This window comes from Ambystoma mexicanum, chromosome 7p (assembly GCF_040938575.1).
Source record: "Ambystoma mexicanum isolate Mex_15411 chromosome 7p, UKY_AmexF1_1, whole genome shotgun sequence".
NCBI classification, from domain to species: domain Eukaryota; kingdom Metazoa; phylum Chordata; class Amphibia; order Caudata; family Ambystomatidae; genus Ambystoma; species Ambystoma mexicanum.
Genome location: NC_090939.1, coordinates 903,561,381 through 903,582,400, shown reverse-complemented (window position 1 = coordinate 903,582,400; position 21,020 = coordinate 903,561,381). Strand labels below are relative to the sequence as shown.

Here is a 21,020-nt window from a genome sequence, read left to right as displayed (position 1 = left end):
CAGTGATAGAGATAGGTTATTTGAAGGTAGCGCTGCAAACAGATGTTTAATACGGCCTGTCCAACCTGTGTATCAACTTCAGAACGTGTATCTAAACAATAATATTGAGTGAAAGTATGAACTGAACTCTAAGTAGCAGCTTTGCAAATGGTATTTAAGGGCACATTTGCTATGAAAGCTAGAGTTGCCCCTGTGCCTCAAATTGAATGTGCTCTGGGCTTGAATGATAACCTTCTCTTAGCAAGAGAATAGCAATGTTGTATGCAGTTGACAATCCATTTTGAACTAGCCGATTTACAGATAGAGTCAAATTCTCTCCCTGGTGCTATGAATACAAAAACGGTCTGTTTTTCTGATAGTTTTAGTCTTCTGTAGGTAATATACATGACAGCCCTTCTTACATCTAGGGTATGGAGGCTTTTTTTCTGCTGCGTTTGGTGGGTGTTGGAAGAATGCAGGAAGGTCTATGGATTGATTCACATGGAACTTTGAGATTAATTGTGGAGAAGAATGAGGGGGTGTGCAAAGCACCACTTTGTCTTTGTGAATAATAATAATGGGATCTTGTACTGACAGTGATTGTAGTTTAATAACCCTTCTAATTGTTCTTTTTTTTTTAAATGAGGTAGTTTATTTATAAACTTTTTCATTCATCTTATAGTAAGCATAATAGATTTAAAAAGCATTTAGGTTTTTCAGTGAGACTGAAGTTCAAGGATGTTTTGAAGAAACAGGGCAATTGTATAGATGTATTTGTTATTTTGCCCATTCAGTAAAGTGGTCCATCTTTCTTCAGGGTCCATTTGTCGGGATGAGAGATTGAAAAAGGCCCCGAATCGTTCTCTTTGATCTAAGAGTAGCATGCATTCCATGACGAGATGGTATAAAGATTCCGTTTTATCTTTGTCTTTGCTGAATCAACAGTATTGTTCGGTTGAAGGTATCAATCTCGCAGTGGCGAGATTAGCTCTTGTTGGAATTGTGTTTAGTCGTATTTTTAAGAAGATTGTTCTGATGTTGATATCAGGAAAAGTGCTCAAATATTTAGGTAGTTCATGAATTGCTCAGATGTCTGTGATGCAATCGAGATTCTGTCAATAGGTTTTTTTTAGTTGGATCGTCTTCAGCCAATCGTTGCACATTAGTTTGATTTTGGCGTGCTGCGGGCGCAAGGTTAAAAGTTCCTCAGAGATGTCTTCTTTAACCATTTCTTGTAGAAGTTTGAGTTTCCAGTCTTGTAAAACAGCATTGTTAAATGTGTCTGTTTGGGCCCTCAGGATTTGTATCGCCGGAGTTCTGTGATCTGTTAGGATTTTGCAAAATATGTCCAGTCGCTTCCACAGTTCAATAGACTCCAGTGATTGTGTAGCCATCTCATGTCTTATTCTCGGCATGGGGTATGATGGAGGCAGAAGTAGAATTTTGTGCCACAATTTCGCCTCGTACTTTGTCCAGTTTACGGTTGCTGCATTGATCATTGCCTCTGTTCCATAGGATATGATGGGTATGAATTTGTGTCTGTAGTAGTCTATGATAGGTTTGTAAGAGATTTTTCCATATTTTTGATGGAGTTCACAGCCTTGCCTGGCCAGGGTTTGTGATTTCTGTTTGATTTTTTCGAGCCATTTGATTTCCGCCTTAGACTGGTTTATTGGAATTCCAAGATATTTGAAGGTTGCAACAGTTTCTAGTGGAGAACCATCGAGGCTGAGTGTTAGATCTTTTTCCTTTTGAATGGAATCTTAGCAAGTGACCTTACCTTAGTTTTGTTGATGTTGATGGACAGTTTGTTTATTTTCATGTATCCACTTAAAGAAGTGAGGCTGGTTTGTAGTCCTGTTGTAGTCTTGTCAAGGAGGATAATGTCATCTGCGTAGAGCATTACTTGAAGAGGAATGCAATTGATCTTGGGGGGTTTGTTGCAGTGATCAATAGATGTTCATCAATGTCAGCCGTGAATAGGTTATAAAAGGTTGCGGCGAAGGGGCAGCCTTGTTTTAGACCATTTGTCATCTGGATGGTTGATGTTGTTGCACCTGCTTTTGTTAGTCTGACAGCAATCAATGTTCCGGAGTAGAGAAGTTTGATTGGTTCTAAGTTGTTATTTGGACATTTCCATGCCTGTAATTTTGTCCATAGTTTGTGCCTTGATATGGCATCGAAGGCCATGTGTAGGTCGATGAAAGCCGCATATACTGTGGTATGGTTTTTGATGGCTTCATGTTTGAGTAAATTAGTCAGGAGGAGATTGATGTTAGTTCCGATGTTCGGCATAAATCCTGTTTGTCTGACGGAAAATCTGCCAGCATTTGTTGCCCAATTTGTTAGTTGTTTGCGAATAGTTTTCCAAGAAGATCTAGGAGAGCGATGGGCCGGAAGTTGGCTGGATCGTCACGTGGGCCTTGTTTGTATATGGGCACTATGGTGGCTGTCCGCCATAAGTTCAGAATCTGGTTTAAGGTGTTAATCAGGTGAAGGAGGTTACACATGATTGTTGCCCAGGTTGAAGGGTCTTGCTTGATAGTTGCATTGGAGGTAACCCTTATAATATATGTAATAGCCACAAGAAAAGCTGTCTTATAATTGAGATGTTTAAGATTGACTTTGTGCATAGGCTTGAAAGGGGTCTCAATAAGCTTTGTAAGTGCAATATTTACGTCCCAGCCAGAAGTAGGATTAGAAACTGGAGGGTATCTTTTTTTGACACCTTCCATGAAAGTTTTAACTACAGGCATTTTTCTCCATGAAACTTTATTTTGTGATGTACTGTATGCTGAGAGAACAGCTAGATGTACTCTTAATGAACTGAAGACTAAGCCGAAGTCCAACAGATATTGTAGATAGCTTACTTATATATGAAGGTGAACATTCAGTTGGATTGATTGTACGAGCATTGCACCATAACACAAAACATTTCCATTTGTTGAAATAACGTGTTTGGCACGGAGTGACCTCAATCAAGGTCAATATTAGCACTTATTTTTGTTCATCGTTACAAAATTAAGATTGGGAGGGAAAATGGTTAGAGTTAAATTAGAACACACTTTCACTGGTTGAATAGTTAGTTTCACCCAGAGGGATGTAGGCAGCCTTTTATCCCAGCAATAATAGTGCCAACAATTAAAACCTGTAAGGGAACAAGTACTGCCAAAGTCAATAGGGTTCAGAAGAGGAGCCTTAAGGAAACAAGGACAGCCAAAGTCAATGGGAGAGTTCCAATTATGATGCAGCTTTTCTTAGATTTTTTTTATCAAACAATCAGGTGTTCATTGAAAAATCACAGGAGCTCGAGGGGAGCCCACTTGATGAAGCACACGCTTGAAGGCCTGCACAGGTGAGTTGATGTCACGAGGGGTTAAAATAGTACTTCCCAAGCTAGGGAGCACTACAATTGCCAAAAGGTAGTTATACCCCAAACCCCACAATACCTGACAATTGAAGAAGAGGTTCCAGCTGGCAGCACTCTGGAGAGGGGCATAGCAGCAATGGATTCCACATGATTGAGCAGCTCTTTGTGGTATTGGCACCTTTTTCTTAGCGCCACAGAGAAACAAATTGCTCCGGTTGGAATTTCCTCCAACTTCCGAATTTGCTTCGGTCCTGGACTCTGGTGAGGGGACTCTGGATGAAGAATTCCTGCTTCTGGAGGTCCTTGAAGGTGCCCATGAACGTTTGGCCAGATTCGTTCTCTGGAAGATGATGCACTCGATAATGGTCAGGGTTCCCCCGGCATTAGAATTCTGCAGCCTAGGAAAGTCGCAGCAAGCCGGGGGATGAGCCAAAATGAAGCAGGTCTTGAGGCTAGTTGTCCCATCAGCCCAAGGGAGGAAGTTCTCCTGCATGGATCTTCCCTGTTGAAATGGAAACAATTCTTCTGCAGTCCAGGAATGTGCCCTTGACGTCTCTGCTTGTCCTCTTCATTGGATGTCTTGTTCCAGTGGTCTACTCTGCCTCTAGTCCCAAAAGCCTCGCCTTTGATGTGAAATCCCATTCATTCACAGCCCTAGTGCTGTCAATTACATGGGGGGTGGCTGTCCACTTGGACAGCCAGCGGGCCAATCAGAACTGGTTTCAGTCAGGCACATCTAGAGACAAAGGACAGCAAAGTTCCAGGACCCTCCCTCACTTCTTGCCTTTCCAAACACACTGGAGCCTGGGCGGGCTGAAGCCAGCAAAAGGCAAAACACCAAAGGACTCAAACTTGGTTTAAACAACAGAGTAAAAACCCAGAAGGAACTAACAAACAAGAAATGGCAAAAAGAATACAGGGGCCATTTTGGAAAACTGGGCACCCATGGGTGCTGTACTGCAGCTGAGAAATCTGCCTGCTAGTACCCAGCACAAAAGGTAGTAAAACGTAACCACTGCTACCAGCCATTCAAGTTACATGAGAAGTGGGATAAAGAGTTACTATGTAACCCCCCAGCACTCCACTCACTGGGCCCACAAAGTAAGAAAAAGGTTATCTCACCGTTCTTGGAAACGGTAGTTCACGCAAGAAAATGTATTTAAACATTAAGAAATGTTCAAGGGACCTTTCAGTGGCACTGTACAGAGGGTGCTGCTGTGTGTCACTATGTAAAAAGCAGATGCCTATGGAGTTTATCAGACTCTCATTAAAGCGTTAATCAATCCTAGTCAGAGCAAAACACATGAGTGAGTAGCAAAAAGTAGCACTCATAACACTTGTCCCCCAGACTAAGGGACAGGAGGATTTAATCCACTCCTGGATGAATCTCTTGTTCCAGTCGTTCATAGTTCCTGTCGAGACCATCAGCGTTTGGATGATTACACCCTGGCCTATGTTCAATGGTAAAATCAAACCTTTGTAGGCTGATAGACCATCTGGGGCTGAACACTGCAATGTCATCCAAGGATAAAGAGTTACTATGTAACCCCCCAGCACTCCACTCACTGGGCCCACAAAGTAAGAAAAAGGTTATCTCACCGTTCTTGGGAACGGTAGTTCACGCAAGAAAATGTATTTAAACATTAAGAAAAGTTCAAGGGACCTTTCAGTGGCACTGTACAGAGGGTGCTGCTGTGTGTCACTATGTAAAAAGCAGATGCCTATGGAGTTTATCAGACTCCATTAAAGCGTTAATCAATCCTAGTCAGAGCAAAACACATGAGTGAGTAGCAAAAAGTAGCACTCATAACACTTGTCCCCCAGACTAAGGGACAGGAGGATTTAATCCACTCCTGGATGAATCTCTTGTTCCAGTCGTTCATAGTTCCTGTCGAGACCATCAGCGTTTGGATGATTACACCCTGGCCTATGTTCAATGGTAAAATCAAACCTTTGTAGGCTGATAGACCATCTGGGGCTGAACACTGCAATGTCATCCAAGTATGCCATGCTGAAGTCCCTAACCCATTCAGAACATGGTTCACCATCTTTTGGAATGTAGAAGATGCATTTTTTAGTCCAAAAGGCATGACCCTAAACTGGTACAAGCGTCCAGGAGTGGAAAATGCTGTATTCTCCTTGGCATGTGCTGTCAGAGCTATTTGCCAATAGCCTGAGGTCAGGTCAAATGTTCTGAGGAACTTCGCATATATAAGTTTGGCCACCAGCTCATCTGTCCTGGGTAAAGGGTGGGTATCAGTCTGCGACTGCATTCAGAGTTTTATAGACCACGCAGAATCTCACTAGCACAATTGGACTAGCCCATGGACTGGTAGATGGCTCAATAACCACAAGGTCAAACATCTTGTTGACCTATTCCTTTATATGACATGTTCTGACATGATGAGACATTCTGTAGCCCCTGCTTTTGACAGGGAGACTGTCACCAGTGATGATATCATGCTGGCCCAAAGGGTCAAGCATGGTGTCAGAGAGAACAGAGAGGCAAAACGATTTAACAGAGCTTTGCACTCAACTTGTTGCTACAGAGTCAGATCAGAAGAGATTTTTACTCCTTCTATTGTCACATCTGAAGGGTGTCCCCTGAGAATAACGGGGAGAGGCTCACCTCCTCCTCCTCTTGATCCGATGCTAGAAGCAAAGCTCCCAGTTCTGGTCTAGAGACACAGGCCTATAGACAGTTAATGTGAAAGACCCTAGAAATCCCACTAAATAATTGACCTCTCCAAGTTTGCCTACAACTTTGAAGAGTCCTATCCATTTGTCCTGTAGGGCCCTCTGCCTTGTGTGAACCATAACTAGAACTAGCTGATCTGGAGTAAACGCTACCATATTAGCTTTCTGGTCATGCCAATGCTTGACCAGGGCTTGATCAGCGTTCAAGTTTCCTGAAGCTTCAGTCATCAGTAGTACCATCCTCTTCCTGAGGCCTAGTACATAGTCAGTTACACAGATTGGCTTTATGAATGGAGCACTCTCCAAACCTTCTTTGATCAGGGCCAAAGGGCCTCTGACAAGATGGCCATAGAGGAGTTCAAAAGGGCTGAAACCCACTGCAGCTTGAGGCACCACTCTATAAGCAAATAGAAGGCATGGCAGTAGAAGGTCCCACTTTTTTCTCAGGGATTCTTCTAAGGCACCTATCATGCTCGTCATTGTACGATTAAACCTTTTACCAATTCATTTGTTTGAGGGTGGTAGGGAGTTGAGAACTTGTAAGCTACTCCACAGTTTTCCCACATAGTCTGCATGTAGCGGGACATTATATTGACACCCTGTCAGAGATAACTTCCTTAGGAAACCCAACCCTGGTAGAAAAAACCATGGAGGGCCTTAGCCACTGCATGGGCAGTAACAGTTCTCCTAGCTATTGCATCAGGGTACCTAGTAACATGGTCTACTACATCCAATATAAATCAGTTGCCTGAGGAGGTTGGAGGGTCTAGGTGACCAACAATGCCAATCCCTACCCTCTCAAAAGGAACTCTCACCACTGGGAGGGGCACTGAAGGTGCCACATTATTCGATCCAATTTTGACAAAAGTCTGGCAGGTTTGGCAGCTCCTGCAATGTTTATCAACATCTGCACCCATCTTGGGCCAGTAAAAGTGCAGAGAAAGCTTGTCTTTGGACTTCTTGGAACTCAGGTGACCAGCCAGAAGGAACTCATGTGCTAGTTGCAGGAGCTTGGGTCTAACCTCCTGGGGTACTACCAGTCGCCTGAAGTCCCCTGGGGTAGACTATGTAGGCTCACTGTAGAGGAGTCCATCCTCCCAATAGATTCAATGCTTCCCTGGCTCTTGCTGTTACAGAGATTTATCATTTTTATGCTTCACCCCCTCTCCTAGTGAGACACCAGCACTTGTTTCTGGACTTCTGGACCTTTTTTCTTTCATTCTTGAATGAGTGGAGCCTTTTTCCACTCACTCATTCATTCTTGTGGGCTCTGTCTTTTGGAACTGGGAGGGGAAATGGTTAGAGTTAAAGTAGAACACACGTTTAACTGGTTCAATAGATAAGTTTCTCCCAGAGATAGGCAGTCTCCACAATAACAGTGTCCACAATAAAACCTGTCAGGGAACTAGTACGGCCAAAGCCAATAGGGTTCAGAAGAGGAGCCTTTAGGAAACCAGGACATCCCAAATCAATGGGACAGTTCCAGTTCTGATGCAGCTTTTGTTAACATGTTTTTATGAAACAGTAGGGAGTTTGTTGAAAAATCACAGGAGTTCAAGGGGAGCCCACCTGATGGTGCACAAGGTGGAAGGCCTGCACAGGTGACTTGAGGTCAACTCTTGAGGGGTTAAAATAGTACTTTGCAAGAAAGGCAACACTACAATGGCAAAATGTAGTTATAATCCAAGCCCAAAAGTACCTGAGAATTGAAGAAGAGGATCCAGCTGGATGCCTTCCTGATGCAGTGATAGAAAACCTTGTTCCGGGTCCTTGGTCGTGGTGACGAAAGGGAGGACCGTCTGGCGGGCTTCTGCAGCAGCACTCTGGTGAGGGTCTCGGCAGCAATGGATTCCACATGATTCAGCGGCTCATTGTGGTTTTGGCGCCAAAGAGAAACGATTATCTCCGACTGGAGTTTCCTCGGTCCCTTGGTCCTGGACTCTGGTGAGGGGACTCTGGACAAAGAATTCTTGCTTCTGAAGGTCCTTGGAGTTGCTCACAAAGTTTTGGCCGGATTCGTTCTTTGTATGATGATGCACTCGATAATGGTCAGCAGGCATTGGGATTCTGCAGCCTAGGAAAGTCATTGCAAGTCGGGGATGAGTCAAAATGAAGCAGGTCTCGAGGCTAGTTGGTTCCACCAGCCCAATTGAGGTAGTCATCCTGCATGGATCTTCCCTGCCGAAATGAACACGGGGTCAGCACAGCTGCAAGGCTTCACCGGTGCTTCTGCGGTCCTGTACGGTGCTGCTGGCATCTCTGCTTGTCTTCATCAGATGTTTTGTTCCAGTGGTCAACTCTGCCTGTAGTCCCAAAAGTCTTCCCTTTTGTGTAAAATCCCATCAATGCACAGCCCTATGGCTGTCAATCACCTAGGGGGTGGCTCTCAGCCAGATGACCAATCAGACGACCAATCAGAACTGGTTTCATTCAGGCACACCTAGAGACAAAGGACAGCGAAGTTTCGGGACCCTCCCTCACTTCCTGCCCTTTCAGACACACTGAAGCCTGGGCGAGTTTCAGGGCTAAAGCCTGCCAAAGGCAAAACACACAAAGGACTCAAACCTGGTTTAAACAACAGAGTAAAAGCCCAGAAGGAACAAACAAACAAGAAATGGAGAAAAAGGAAGACAGGGGCTATTTTGGAAAAATTAGTTAGTGTAACAAAAGGTTACACGAGAAGTGGGATAAGGAGTTACTATGTAACCCCCAGCACTCAGCAAGATACAAATTAGCTCACTGTTCTTGGGAACAGTAGATAACCCAGAAAATGTATTTAAACTTTAAGAGAAGTCGAAGGGACTTCTCAGTGGCACTGCACAGAGGGTGTCGTGTTTCACTACGCAAAAAGCAAATGCCTATGGAGTTAACCAGACTCCATTAAACAGTTAAAAAATCCAGGGCAAAGAAAAACACATGAGGGAGTAGCACAAAGTACCACTCACTCAGGAGGTTAAATATAAAATAGATGCCAGATTCCAGCAAAAGAGATGGGGGTCTCTAAGGTTAAAGGGAATTATAACAGAAACTGAAAATTCTCCCTAACACTCGTCCCATGCACCACTTGCTTGCGATCATTATTTGGCAGCAACTCTGTTACAGAGCGACAGTTTCTGAGTCTTTGTCTAGGTTTTGATATGTATGCGGGTGATATTCAGGTTATCAGCACATTTTAGATTTTTCCTAGAAGCGATTCAGCTGGGACAAAACAGGGGTCTAATGTGTATAGGAACATTTCTGACAACCCTGTATGGTGCCTGTTTTGTTCAAGGTTGTAAAAAACCTGTACAACAAAATCGAACATGGCAGTATCGCTAGCTGAGGAGATGCCACTAGTAGACCAGTCAGGTTTTTTTTTGTTCCAAATGCAGCTGCTTAATAGAGTTTCTCAAGTTTCTGTCCCAAAATGCCCAGATCATAGTGGTTAATAGACTAGTGTTGTCAGGACAAGAATATCCTAGAGCGTTCCATCTTTGTGTTGCCAAGATTAGCTGTTGATGACCTTTGGCACCTCCAGCATCTGACTGCTAAAATGCTATGTAGACGTGGACCCCAAATGGTATATCTCTAGCCCTCCGTCAGCTTCATTATCTTCAAGTAAAAAAGCTGGTCCACCATAAGGATTAATACCTGGTCCATAAAGTAGTGTATTGCATCCTGTTAGGTATGAATTGGTGCAGTCACACTGTGTGTGACTACACAAGACATATCTGCTTGGCATTAGGTAACCCACCTTTTGGTATAGGTCTTTACTACACAAGTTGGTAGTGTGACTGAGCAGCCAGGCCTATCTCAAGAGGGGTACATGTGAGCTGTAGAGCTGTACAGATGAAACCAGTCAATACAAGTAACCAAGTAACACTTGCACTCAAGGATTCAGCTATAAATATTTTTATTTACACATATGTTTTAGTTAAGCAATCTTTAAAAAGGCAATTGTCTGTGTGTCAGGAAGGAAGGGTTACGAAAATAGAAAGGTTAGAATCTAGCTCTCAACATTTTATTTTCATAATAACAAATAAGAACATAATATAGCATTAATCAATTAAATATGCACTTAGTCAAAGTCAAAACATATTAAATAATTAATCACAAACTAGTTCTAAATAACAAATACATGAAAAAGAATAGAAGTGTGTGAGGGAGGAAAAAGAAGAAGAAAAAGAAGAAAGGAAAAACAAAGAAAGATTAAGGCCAAGGACTAAAAATTACATTTGAAATTAATTTTGCAGCAGACACAAGAATATCACAAAATCATTGCATAAAATAATAAATAATTATACCCAACAGCAATATTCAAAGCTAGAGACGTATTGTTCCCGAATTAAAGTCCTGTTTCATCCATAGACATCAAGAAAACAGCTCCATATGTCCCAAAACTTGTCAATTTCAACTGTGTTTGTGTATATGGCTTTTTCATACGTTGAAACAGTAAGAAGCTCCTCCACCCAGTCATCAATAGTAAAAGAATTACTTGATTTCCACAACCTCAATATAAATTTTTTAGCAACCATGCATGCGCTCAGTAACCATACTTTCCTGCCAAAGGCAATTTCATCCAGCAAAGATATATCGCCTAGAACCAATAATGAAGCATTCATGGGGATCACCATCTTTAAGACTAAACTTAATCTTTCAGAAACCCTTTCCCAGAACTGCATTGTTTTTGGACAAGACCAAATCAAGTGACTGAGGGAACCTCTTGAGCACGTACACTTTCAGCAGAGATTGCTGTCCAAAAGTTGCCTTCTGAACAACTTTTCAGGTGTCCAATAGGCTCTAAATAGTAATTTTGTTTGAGAAGATCTTAAGGCCCCAATCCAAACTCACCAGACAAGTGTTTTCACAGCACCTCCACCTACATCTTAAGTCAACCTCTTCCCCCATCTCCTCTGCCCAAATTGCTGGTAACCTCGGATCGCCTTTTCAATGAGCTTTTATGATTCCGTACATGGTAGATGCCGGGTGTGACACACTCGAGCATATCTCTAAAGCTGCCCAGGTGGTACTCTGAATATTCAACTGTGGCACCTAAACACAAGCAGAAATAATAATCTTCAGTTTCCTATATTCAGCAAACAAACATTCTGCCATCTCATATATCTAGCCAAGTTGAGTGTACGGTATCCAACTGCCTCCCTCAAACAAATCTTTCATGTATTTTACACCAGCCACAAACCATTCTGTCCAAAAGAGGGTCTTTCCTTGGTATTTCAATGCTGGCTTATTCCATATGGAGGCATCTGGGTGCAAATAGGGATCAGCACTCATATGACTTGAGAGTTCACACCAGCAGTCTTGCAAGAATGAAGTGAGTGGGCTGGTCTTTTTTTATTTACTTTTCTTAGTAGTTAGCAGGGCTTTAGGGTCCAGTTGGGAAACAGCACCACACTACCATGTTAAGAATTCAGATGTGTAATTGTTTGAGTCAGTAACCCTGCACAGGTGGCGAGTGGAGAATAATAAATGGTAGTCTAGGAAGTTAGGCAAGTTCATTCCCCCAAGTTTTAATGGGAGTTGAAGTTTCCAAGTTGCGAGCCTTGGAGGCTTCCTATTCCAAATAAAGTTTTGCATCATTCTATTGATCTCCTTGAAAATGTTTCTTGGTACCTTGATTGGAAGCATGGATAAGATGTAATTTATCCGTGGCGCCATATTCATTTTTATACAGTTTATTTTTCCCCAGGTTGACAACTTCAAAAGACCCCACCTTTCCAAATCTGATTTGAGTTTCGGGAGGATCCATGCAAAATGCATTGTTGGTAACTTCACCATACCTGCTCCAATCCAGATGCCTAGATATTTTATCTTTTCTGCACACCACCTAAATTTAAATTGATCTTATACCCTGATATCGTGGAGAAATATTGAAATATTGAATATCTCGCATCAAGTAAGAAATACCAACAGCAGGGTCCTGAAGGGCAATCAATAAATCATCCGCGTATAACCAAATCAAGTTATTTCGGCCATTTCCAATTATAGTTTGAAGGTTCATGTCTGCTCGTAAGCATAACGCAAGTGGCTCCATAGACAAAATGAACCGGATAGGCGAAAGCGGGCAGCCCTGTCTTGTACCTCGATGAAGTCCAAATGTATCCGAAATAAGGCCATTCATTAGCACACTTGCAGAAGGGTTGTTGTATAAAAGCTTAACCCAGCATTGAAAATCTTGCCCAAAGATCATTTTTTCTAGGCACGTGAACAAAAATTCCCAGTCCACACGATCAAACGCTTTTTCAGCGTCTAGCGAAATGACCGCATTGGCAACAGGCTGATTGTGTCCCTTCTCAATGGTCAATAACAGGCGTCTCATGTTGTCCGCCACCGCTCTGCCAGAGAAAAAAACCTACTTGATTTTCATCTATCAGAATTGAAATGACCCTTTCCAGTCGAACAGCCAGGATTTTAGCCAATATTTTGCAGTCGCAATTTATCAGACTGATCGGTCGATAATTTTTGCATCTGGTAGGAGATCTGTCCTTTTTTTTCAGTACCATAATTAATGCATGTCTCATTGTATCTGGTAGTGAGCCAGACTCAAATGCATCATTAAAAACTTCACATAAAAGCTGCAGTGCAGAATCGGGGAGGGCCTTATAGTATTCATTAGGTAGTGCATCTATGCCAGGTGACTTACCTACAGTCAGCTTTGAAATCACCTGTTGAATATCTTCTACTTCCAACCCTTCCCTCAAGGCTTGCCGCCTCATCAGCTGTAAGACGAGAGAAATTATGTAAGTCAAGGAAACTCTCAATTTCTACCTTTGCACAGGCCAATTCAGAGTCATAAAGTTTTTCATAGAAGCTCCGGAATAAATTGTTAATTCCCTTCTGCTGCGTCTCCAATGCGTTATTCAAATCTCTGATTGCAGTAATAAAGCGATCGCTTTCAGCTATCTGCAGTCTATGTGATAGCAATTTCACTTCTTTCTCACCATTCTCAAAGTAATTAATCTTTTGCCTGAATAGGGCATAGTCGACCTGGCTGGAAATTAGTTTGTTGAGTTCATATTTAGCTTTTCTCAGTTCAGACTTTGTTATTTCATCTTTACTTGCCGCAAATAGATTATCTAGGCGCTTTGCTTCAGAAGAGAGTCTTTGGATTTCTTTGGCTCTCAGTTTTCTCTCTTTTCCAGTTTTTTAAATCAGCACTCGACGAACAAAGCATTTCAGAGCTTCCCAAACTGTCGAGATTTTGATGTCAGCAGTTTTATTGATTTGGATGGAGCTTTCAATTTCCTCTACCACCTCTTTCCTAATTTGGTAATTCTTTAGAATATTAGAGTTAATTCTCCACCTTGAGGACTTAACTAGAGAGTGCTGTAATGATAATCGCAATGACACAGGTGCATGATCTGACAGGGCAATGAGCCCAATTGCTGTATCATAGCAACTTGAAGTCACCCGTCCAGAGGTCAAGAAGAAATCAATCCGAGAATATGTATCATAACACTGAGAATGAAAACTATAATCCCTGTCTGACGGGTGTTCCAGTCGCCAGATGTCAGCAAGATTGAAATCCCTTATTAAACTCTCCAAGGATCGCTTGCATTTGTTTGGAGTTCTGGTGTAATCCCTGTTTGATCGGTCCTAAGCTGAGTCCATCACCTGATTGAAATCACCTCCTATTACAATTGAGTCCACTTTGAAACTTTGAAGTAACTGCGACACCTCGTGAAAGAATATAGGATCATCCAAATTTGGTGCATATATATTGCATAGGAGAATGTCCACATCTTGAATTTTTACCAATACACAAATAACTCTTCCTTCTTTATCTCCTTCGCTTGTGATGATTGATATAGGCAGATTTTTTTTAAATAAGTATCGAAACGCCTCTTTTGCTGGATGAATGAGTTGAGAAGACCGTATACCCTGCCCATCCCTGTTTTAGTTTTTCAGCCTCAGGATCTTCCAAATGCGTCTCTTGGAGGAAAGCAATGTCGCATGAGTTTGAACGTAGATGAGACAATATTTTGGTCCTTTTCACCACATTATTGAGTCCGTTAACATTCCATGAGATGATATTTAGATGGTACACAATTTTAGGGCCCATGCTACTGTTCTTATTTTGATTCATTATATAATGTATGCAATTACAGTCAAAGAATAGGATAGGGGGAAAGAACAGAAGAAAGAAAAGATAGAAGATAGAGCACATGCCCCAATAGGGCATTAGACCACTAGGATGTACTAGCATCGGTTACAAGTAGATGGCTCACTACACATATATAGCAGCACGGCAACAAGTAAATATAATATCACAAAAACACTTAACTTTAAGTAAAACACCAATCCCAATCCTCCCGTACCCACCCTACATTTTCTTACAACTTCTATCCTAAGAGACAATACTATATTATCCGCATGCAATACAGCCAACCCATTCACATTTATACACAATACAACAGGATCACTAATCATTGGACACTACTTCCTCCTAAAATATTATTTTAGGCACTCATGCCAAAGTTCATGGAGTAAAAACTATTAGATTTGCCCAGAAACATTACAATCACATAGGATCTTAGTAATTTAAACTCAGTAGCACATACATGTCAGCTTGAACATGTATATGAGAGTGTCCACCTATTCTGTAATAAGAAGGAGTATCAGCCATACTATACCTTGCCCACAATAAGCTCAGAGAAGTAACTCTTATAAGAACATAGAATTCCAAGAAAGGCCATCCACCTCCCACCAATGAGCATATAATACAATACAGTACATGACCCACGCCTGTTGCAGAATCATATCTACTCAAGAATCCTATATTTCTATCCACATAGGTTCTTAAAAACCATATTAATGGGAAGCATAGCATAAATTGGTCTTCATTTCTTATCATATGCATCTGTTTGCACATACAAGTTATTACACACCCCGCTCCCTACAGTTTGTCATTATAACAAATGAATTAAAGCCAGAATGAACACATAACCAAGCACTAATTTTGCACTCAACAAACCCCTGTATACTGGGTCATGCTGATACACCTTTTTCCCTTATAATATTGCAAAGATAGGCCTTAAAGTACCAGCACACATAATAATACTGATCAAAACCAGAATTAGTGACCTGTCCGTTGCCCATTTTAACCCAGTGAAATGCACTGCGGACTAAGAGAACATAACCAGCAGAACAGATCTAAAGTATATTGGATTCTTGACCTCTTTATGATCATTACGTCTTGGCCTTTCACGGGCTGCCAATCAAAGCCCATTAAAACCGTTTCTCATTCTCCTGCCAGACCTATTACTCAGATTTAGCCATATGACCGCTTTATGTCCACTCCCCAATGGATGCAGTTAAAGTTAAATGCTTGCTTCACTTTAGGCTTGCCTATTCAGCCTTGCAAGTAATCACACGGGTCACTGGTATAGCTGGCCAATCGGAGGCGGTGGGACACCAGGCCGGGAAAGAACACAGGAGGAGAGGCAGGGATAACTACAATGCGCCGAGGCGCTTCTAAGCCTCAAATTAAAACAATGCACAAAAATATCACAGGGCTGCAGGGGACCTCACCTCAGCATTGCCAGGGTGATGAAGATGTGGTAGATTAGTTATCACTTGAAGTGGAATTATGAGAGAATATTGACAGGAAGATGCACTTTAGACTACTGCAGACGACATGATGAATTTTTCTCGGTTACATTATTTTAATTAAAGAATGGATGACTTTTAAAAGAACCAGAAGTTAAGTTAAGTTAAACTACTAATGCTTTATTCAAAAGCCTTCTTTTAGTATACATTCCATCCAAGATTCTTTACATGCGAGATTCATTACACAAACTGCACGTTAATAGAGGTAAGCATGCAGGCATATTCAACTATCCTAGTAGGTATAATGCACTTCGTTTAGTGCGAGCAAAGCTGCTCCCATCTGTGTTTTTGACCCAGCTATCACCAGAAAAATATCTGTGAAGTCAGCAGCGCCAGGCCACCTTCCATGCAGACCGCACACCTCATCCTCAACCCCTCAACCGCGGTGCTTGTGGACGACCATGTGAAAGCTCCTCCAGCCCCAATTCAACCTCTAAGTTCCCTCCCCCACCAGCCTTCAGACCCGAGGTTGGTGAGCGCAATGAATCAGTCTCCGAAGTCTATCCTCTTTGCACACATGGCCTGTGTGATGACATACCACATGGTCATCATCCGCCAGCACCTCCAAAAACCATGGCCGAAGATCCAAAGATGGGACAAGCAGAAAACAGAACAGAAGTAACCCACCCCGCATCCTCACGAACACCCAACACGACACCAGAAGACCCGACATCATCAATGTATAAACAAATAAACATGCTGGTAGAAGTGTAAACATGCAACATACCTGAGCAGCCACACCAAAATCAAAGCACATCCACACACAAACGCTGCGATGAACTCATATAATCGAACGCACACCATCAATATGGAGCATCAATCACTTCCTACGCAACGTAACAACATATCCTACAACATTGGGTCCCTTTCTCTAACACGGCCTCGTATTTCCATGAACAGCAGGAGAAAAAGAAGGCATCTCACGCGCAATAGCTGTTCAACCGCTACAGTTCAAATTTCAAGCAACAACAAGTAAATGTTAAATATTAATGAAACAATAACACAGTAATAATAATAACAATAATATTAAATTATTCAATAAGAACATAGTATTGTAGTAGAGTTGAAATTATGTTTTTGTTTGTGCAATCAGGCAAGGATAATTTTTGAGCCAGGCACAGGCTTGTTCAGGAGCCTTTGTAAGCTTCATTCCTTCTGGCAGGAAAAGTTTTAAAATAGCAGGTTTCAGCAAGGAAGTCTTAAGTCCCCGTTCTTTAGCCATGCGCTCTGCATCCCAAAATGCTTTCCTTTTAAGAACCACTTCCTTTGGGAAATCAGGGTAAATACAAAATGAGATTCCTTCCCAAAATAGAGAAACCTGTTACCTTGCAATACGCAGAATGTCTTCCTTCATGGAGGCCTTTACAATTTTCACAATTATTTGCCGTGGTTTTCCAGTTTCTAGTTTTCCAGCTCTGAAAACCACATCCAAACTGCACATTACTTCCGGGCAAGCTCTTTTGAAAGATATTAGTAACCAAAGTGAACAAGTTAGGCTCTGGTTGATCTTTGATGCCAATCAGCGCAAGTTGTTATTTCTAGCTTGAATTTCCAAATTCATATTTGCCAGTTGGAGCCTTGACATCCCTTCTTGCAATTCCTGGTAGGCTATGTAACTACCCGAGGCTTCCCTTTCCAAGCCAGCAGTCCTGCCTTCAACATCTTTCATGCGTGTTTCCAGACCACTGACTGCCCCAGATAAGTCATTTAAAGTTGTTTTTACTTCAATCATATCATTGGCTACCTGCTTAAGAAGTTTGCAAATTTCAGCGCAGCTCAGAGTTTCTTCATCAAGATCCTCAGCAACCTGTTTGGGCTTCTTGGAAAGAGAATTGTCCACAGGTTCATTTTCTTTTTTCCAGACATTTTCAGTCAATATCAACTGGTTTCAGATGGTTGCTAGGGTGGAGATCAGGAGCTGCTGCCTTAAACTACTACTCCCTCAGAGGCCATTCTAGAATACGAAAGGTTAGAATCTACTTTCTTACAAAGTAAAATCGATTGGAATCCTCCAATAAAATCTAGGTAAGCCTTTCCTAGCAGTAAAAGTGTTCAACAAATTACAACCTATGAGGGACAAGCAATGCCAAAGTCAATGGATTCAAAAGGGTGCCTTTAGGGAGCCAGGACAGCCAAAGTCAATTGGATAAAGTCTATAGTTCTGATGCACTGCTTGGATACAGTCTTTCACAAAGTTAGTTAGTTCAAAAAAATCACTGAAGAAACCCGAGCTGTTAGGCCTGAGTAAGGGCAGTTGAAATAATATCAGAAAATTAATCAAGTTCAATTCTCAAGTGAGAAAGCATGACTTAAGGCAATGAGGTAAGCCCAAAAAGCCCAAAAAGTACCTCTGGTTTGAAGAAAGTTGTCCAGCTGGATTTCGTCTTGCTACAGCCAAGCAGACCCTGGGTCCTGAGCTGCAGTCGTGGGGACAATAGGGAGGACGTTTGGAGTGATCCTGCGGCAGTACTCAGGAAAGGCTTTGGCAGCTCCAGATTTTCTTTGTTTCAGCGGCTCTTCGCGGTTTCGGCGCTTAGCAAACAGCACTGATGCAGAACGAATATCTCTGGTTGGACTTTCCTTGCTCCCTTGGTGCTGCTCTCTGGTGAGGGGACTCTGGATCGGGAGAACTTGCACTCAGTTATGGACACTCGACCCCTGGCATTGGGCTTCTGCAGCAATTTGGGGATTGCACCAAAGTGGAGTTCGTCTCTGGGTTAGTTGGTCCCACTAACCCAAGGGAAGAAGTTGTCCCGTCTGGAGCTTCTCTGTCGATGCGAAAAAGGAGGTCAGCACAGCAGCAGGGCTTCACCAGGCAATTCAAGATCCAGGAGGTTGCAGTGGGCTTCTCTTCATGATTTCTTCTTCGGATGTTTCTTCCAGTGGTCACCTCTGCCTCTTGTCCCAAAACCCTCACCTTTTATGCGAGTTTCCCATTCATTGACAGCTTAGGCTGTCAATCACAGAGCAGGGTGGCTGTCCTTAAAGGACAGCCAATGCGGCCAATCAGGACTGGTTTCTTGCAGGCATACCTAGAGACAAAGGACAGGGGAGTTTTGTGATCCTCCCTCACTTCCTGCCCTTTCATGCACACTGGAGCCAGGGGCGGGCTTCAGGGCTTAAGCCCACCAAAGGCAAAACACACAAAGGGCTCAAACCTGTCTCAACGCACAGAGTAAAAGCCAAGAAAGACCTTACAAACAGAAAATGCCACAAAAAAGAAGACAGGGGCCATTTTGACAAAACGGTCACCCATGGGTGCTATACTGCAGGTGAGGATTCAGCCTGCGGTAAAAACGCACTTTGGTAGTAAAAATTAAACCACTGCCATCAGCCATTTAATGTAGTGAGGGTAACAAAAATTGTTACATGAGATAGTGGGATAAGGGGCTACTAGGTAACCCCTAGCACTCCACATAAGATGGTGTGCGCTGGACCCGCAAAGTAAAAAGGTAAGTAAGATCACTTCCACCTTACTATTCTTGGAAACAGTAGTTCACCCAAGAAACGGTATTTAAACCTTAAGAGAAATACAAAGAATTCCTCAATGACACTACACTGAATGTGCTCTGTGTCACTATACAAAAAGCAGATGCCTATGGAGTTTGTCAGACTCCAAAAACAGTGAAAGAGCTGGGGGGTCTCTAAGATTGAAGGGAATTAGCACAGAAATTAAAATGTTCCTTAACCCATCCGTCTTTTTTCATTAAGGCTGCTGAAAAGCCCACATTTTTGTCATGCTCATCTTGGAGGAAGAATGTTTTCATCCCAGATGGCTAAACTATGAAACCCCCTGCCAGTATAAAGCAGGTCAGCATCTGATCTTTTAAAATTCTAAGCGAGTGAGAACTGATTATACATCATATGAAGCACAACATGAATACCTTTCTGTCAGAGGGCTACACATTCTGAAATTCAGCATTTGAGAGCGTGTAGAAGCCTTGAGGAGATAGTTTGCGCTTTAGAAATACATATACATAGACCTATATAAAACAATTAATTGAAATAATATCAGTACTCATGTCATCCATTTACGCATCAAAAGGTTGCAAGAAGAATCCTAATCATCAGCAGGTGCCTCCCTCTGGAATAGCCTTCATGAGACCCTCTGTCTTGTGCCAGATCTCTTTAAATTCCGGATAACTCTCAAGACTTTCCTCTTCCTTCTCTCTCGCACTACCCTGCTAACATAGCTCTTGGTTTTTTCCCCTCTCTCCCTCCTCCTACATATAGCTTGCTGACTGGCCGCCAGACGTACCTCAGAGTCTCACTGGTCCCCGATACCCGCTCGCACTTGCCTCAGGGCCCCACACCCTACCCCACTCATTGCATTTGAGATATTAACCCAAGAGAGTGGCTCTCTCTGCACTTACCCCAGTCTCAAACGACCTGGTGCACTTGTTCCTTCCCCCTCCCTGTGACCCTCCTTGCACTTGCTCGATCCTTACGTACTGCGCCGAAGATCGTTGTCTGTTCTCCCTTGTCTTCACCCCTTAATTGCACTGTCTAAAATTGCAGAATCGCCATAAGGCCTGTTTGCTGCCCTCCACACTGTTAAATGTACTTTGTATGCATTTAATCTGCCTGTGCTGAATATTATCGTCTCAGAATTTCAAGGGCTCTGAGCGACTGCTTGTTTTTTCCCCATGTTCCCACCCTCCTTGAGCGCTTTGAAACACTTGCCTGTGCATAGGCACTATATAAATAAACAATACCATACCATACCAAGAAGTATGCAGTATATTGCATGTTCCCTCTAAATCTGTCAAGGGGATGGAAGGATAGCTCAGGGTCAACAGCATTCTGATCCTGCTCTAAGAAAACACTTGTTGGTATCAAGTGCTTTACAAATGAACAATTAAAAATAAAATGTTTAAAACGTTTTAAGGACACATAAAGGAAATAGAAACACTTTTATTACACTGGCTTGCGATTTTACAGTGAACTGTTTTCAATTGTGAATTGTATCCGGACAACGACGGCATAATTTTAAACAGATACATATCATTTTGAGCATGGTTTTTGGGATCTTTATTAAAAGCTCAACATGGGAGAAAGGGATTTCCTTTGATGTGTTCCCAAGTTATCCTTTACCTGGAGATGTTGTCTGGGGAGCAGGCGGACACGCTGGTTTCCATGCTGTCAGAGCTGTCCAGGCTCAGGGTATCAAAGGCCTGCTCCTTGTAACTGTGCTCGGGGTAGCGGAAATTGTCCAAGAATACATTGGATTCAGACGCCGCTCTGCTGTAGAATTCTGGAGACTTCTGCCTCTGTTGTTCACACAGCTGCTGAGCATTTCGCGCTGGGAGAAAATTCATCAAATGTTACATTTAGCAGCATCTAAAACATTCCAACATTACATTCTCAG

General features: G+C 42.5%; 1 protein-coding gene across 3 annotated transcripts in view; it reads right to left on the bottom strand.

Moving 5' to 3' along the window:
* PHLDB2 (pleckstrin homology like domain family B member 2) overlaps window positions 1-21,020 on the bottom strand; it is a 705,124-nt gene that overhangs the window by 191,408 nt on the left and 492,696 nt on the right. For all 3 annotated transcript variants that reach the window (XM_069637184.1, XM_069637185.1, XM_069637186.1), the window contains one exon: window positions 20,747-20,954. In XM_069637184.1, coding sequence (XP_069493285.1) covers window positions 20,747-20,954 — 208 coding nt within the window. The remainder of the gene's footprint in view (window positions 1-20,746; window positions 20,955-21,020) is intronic.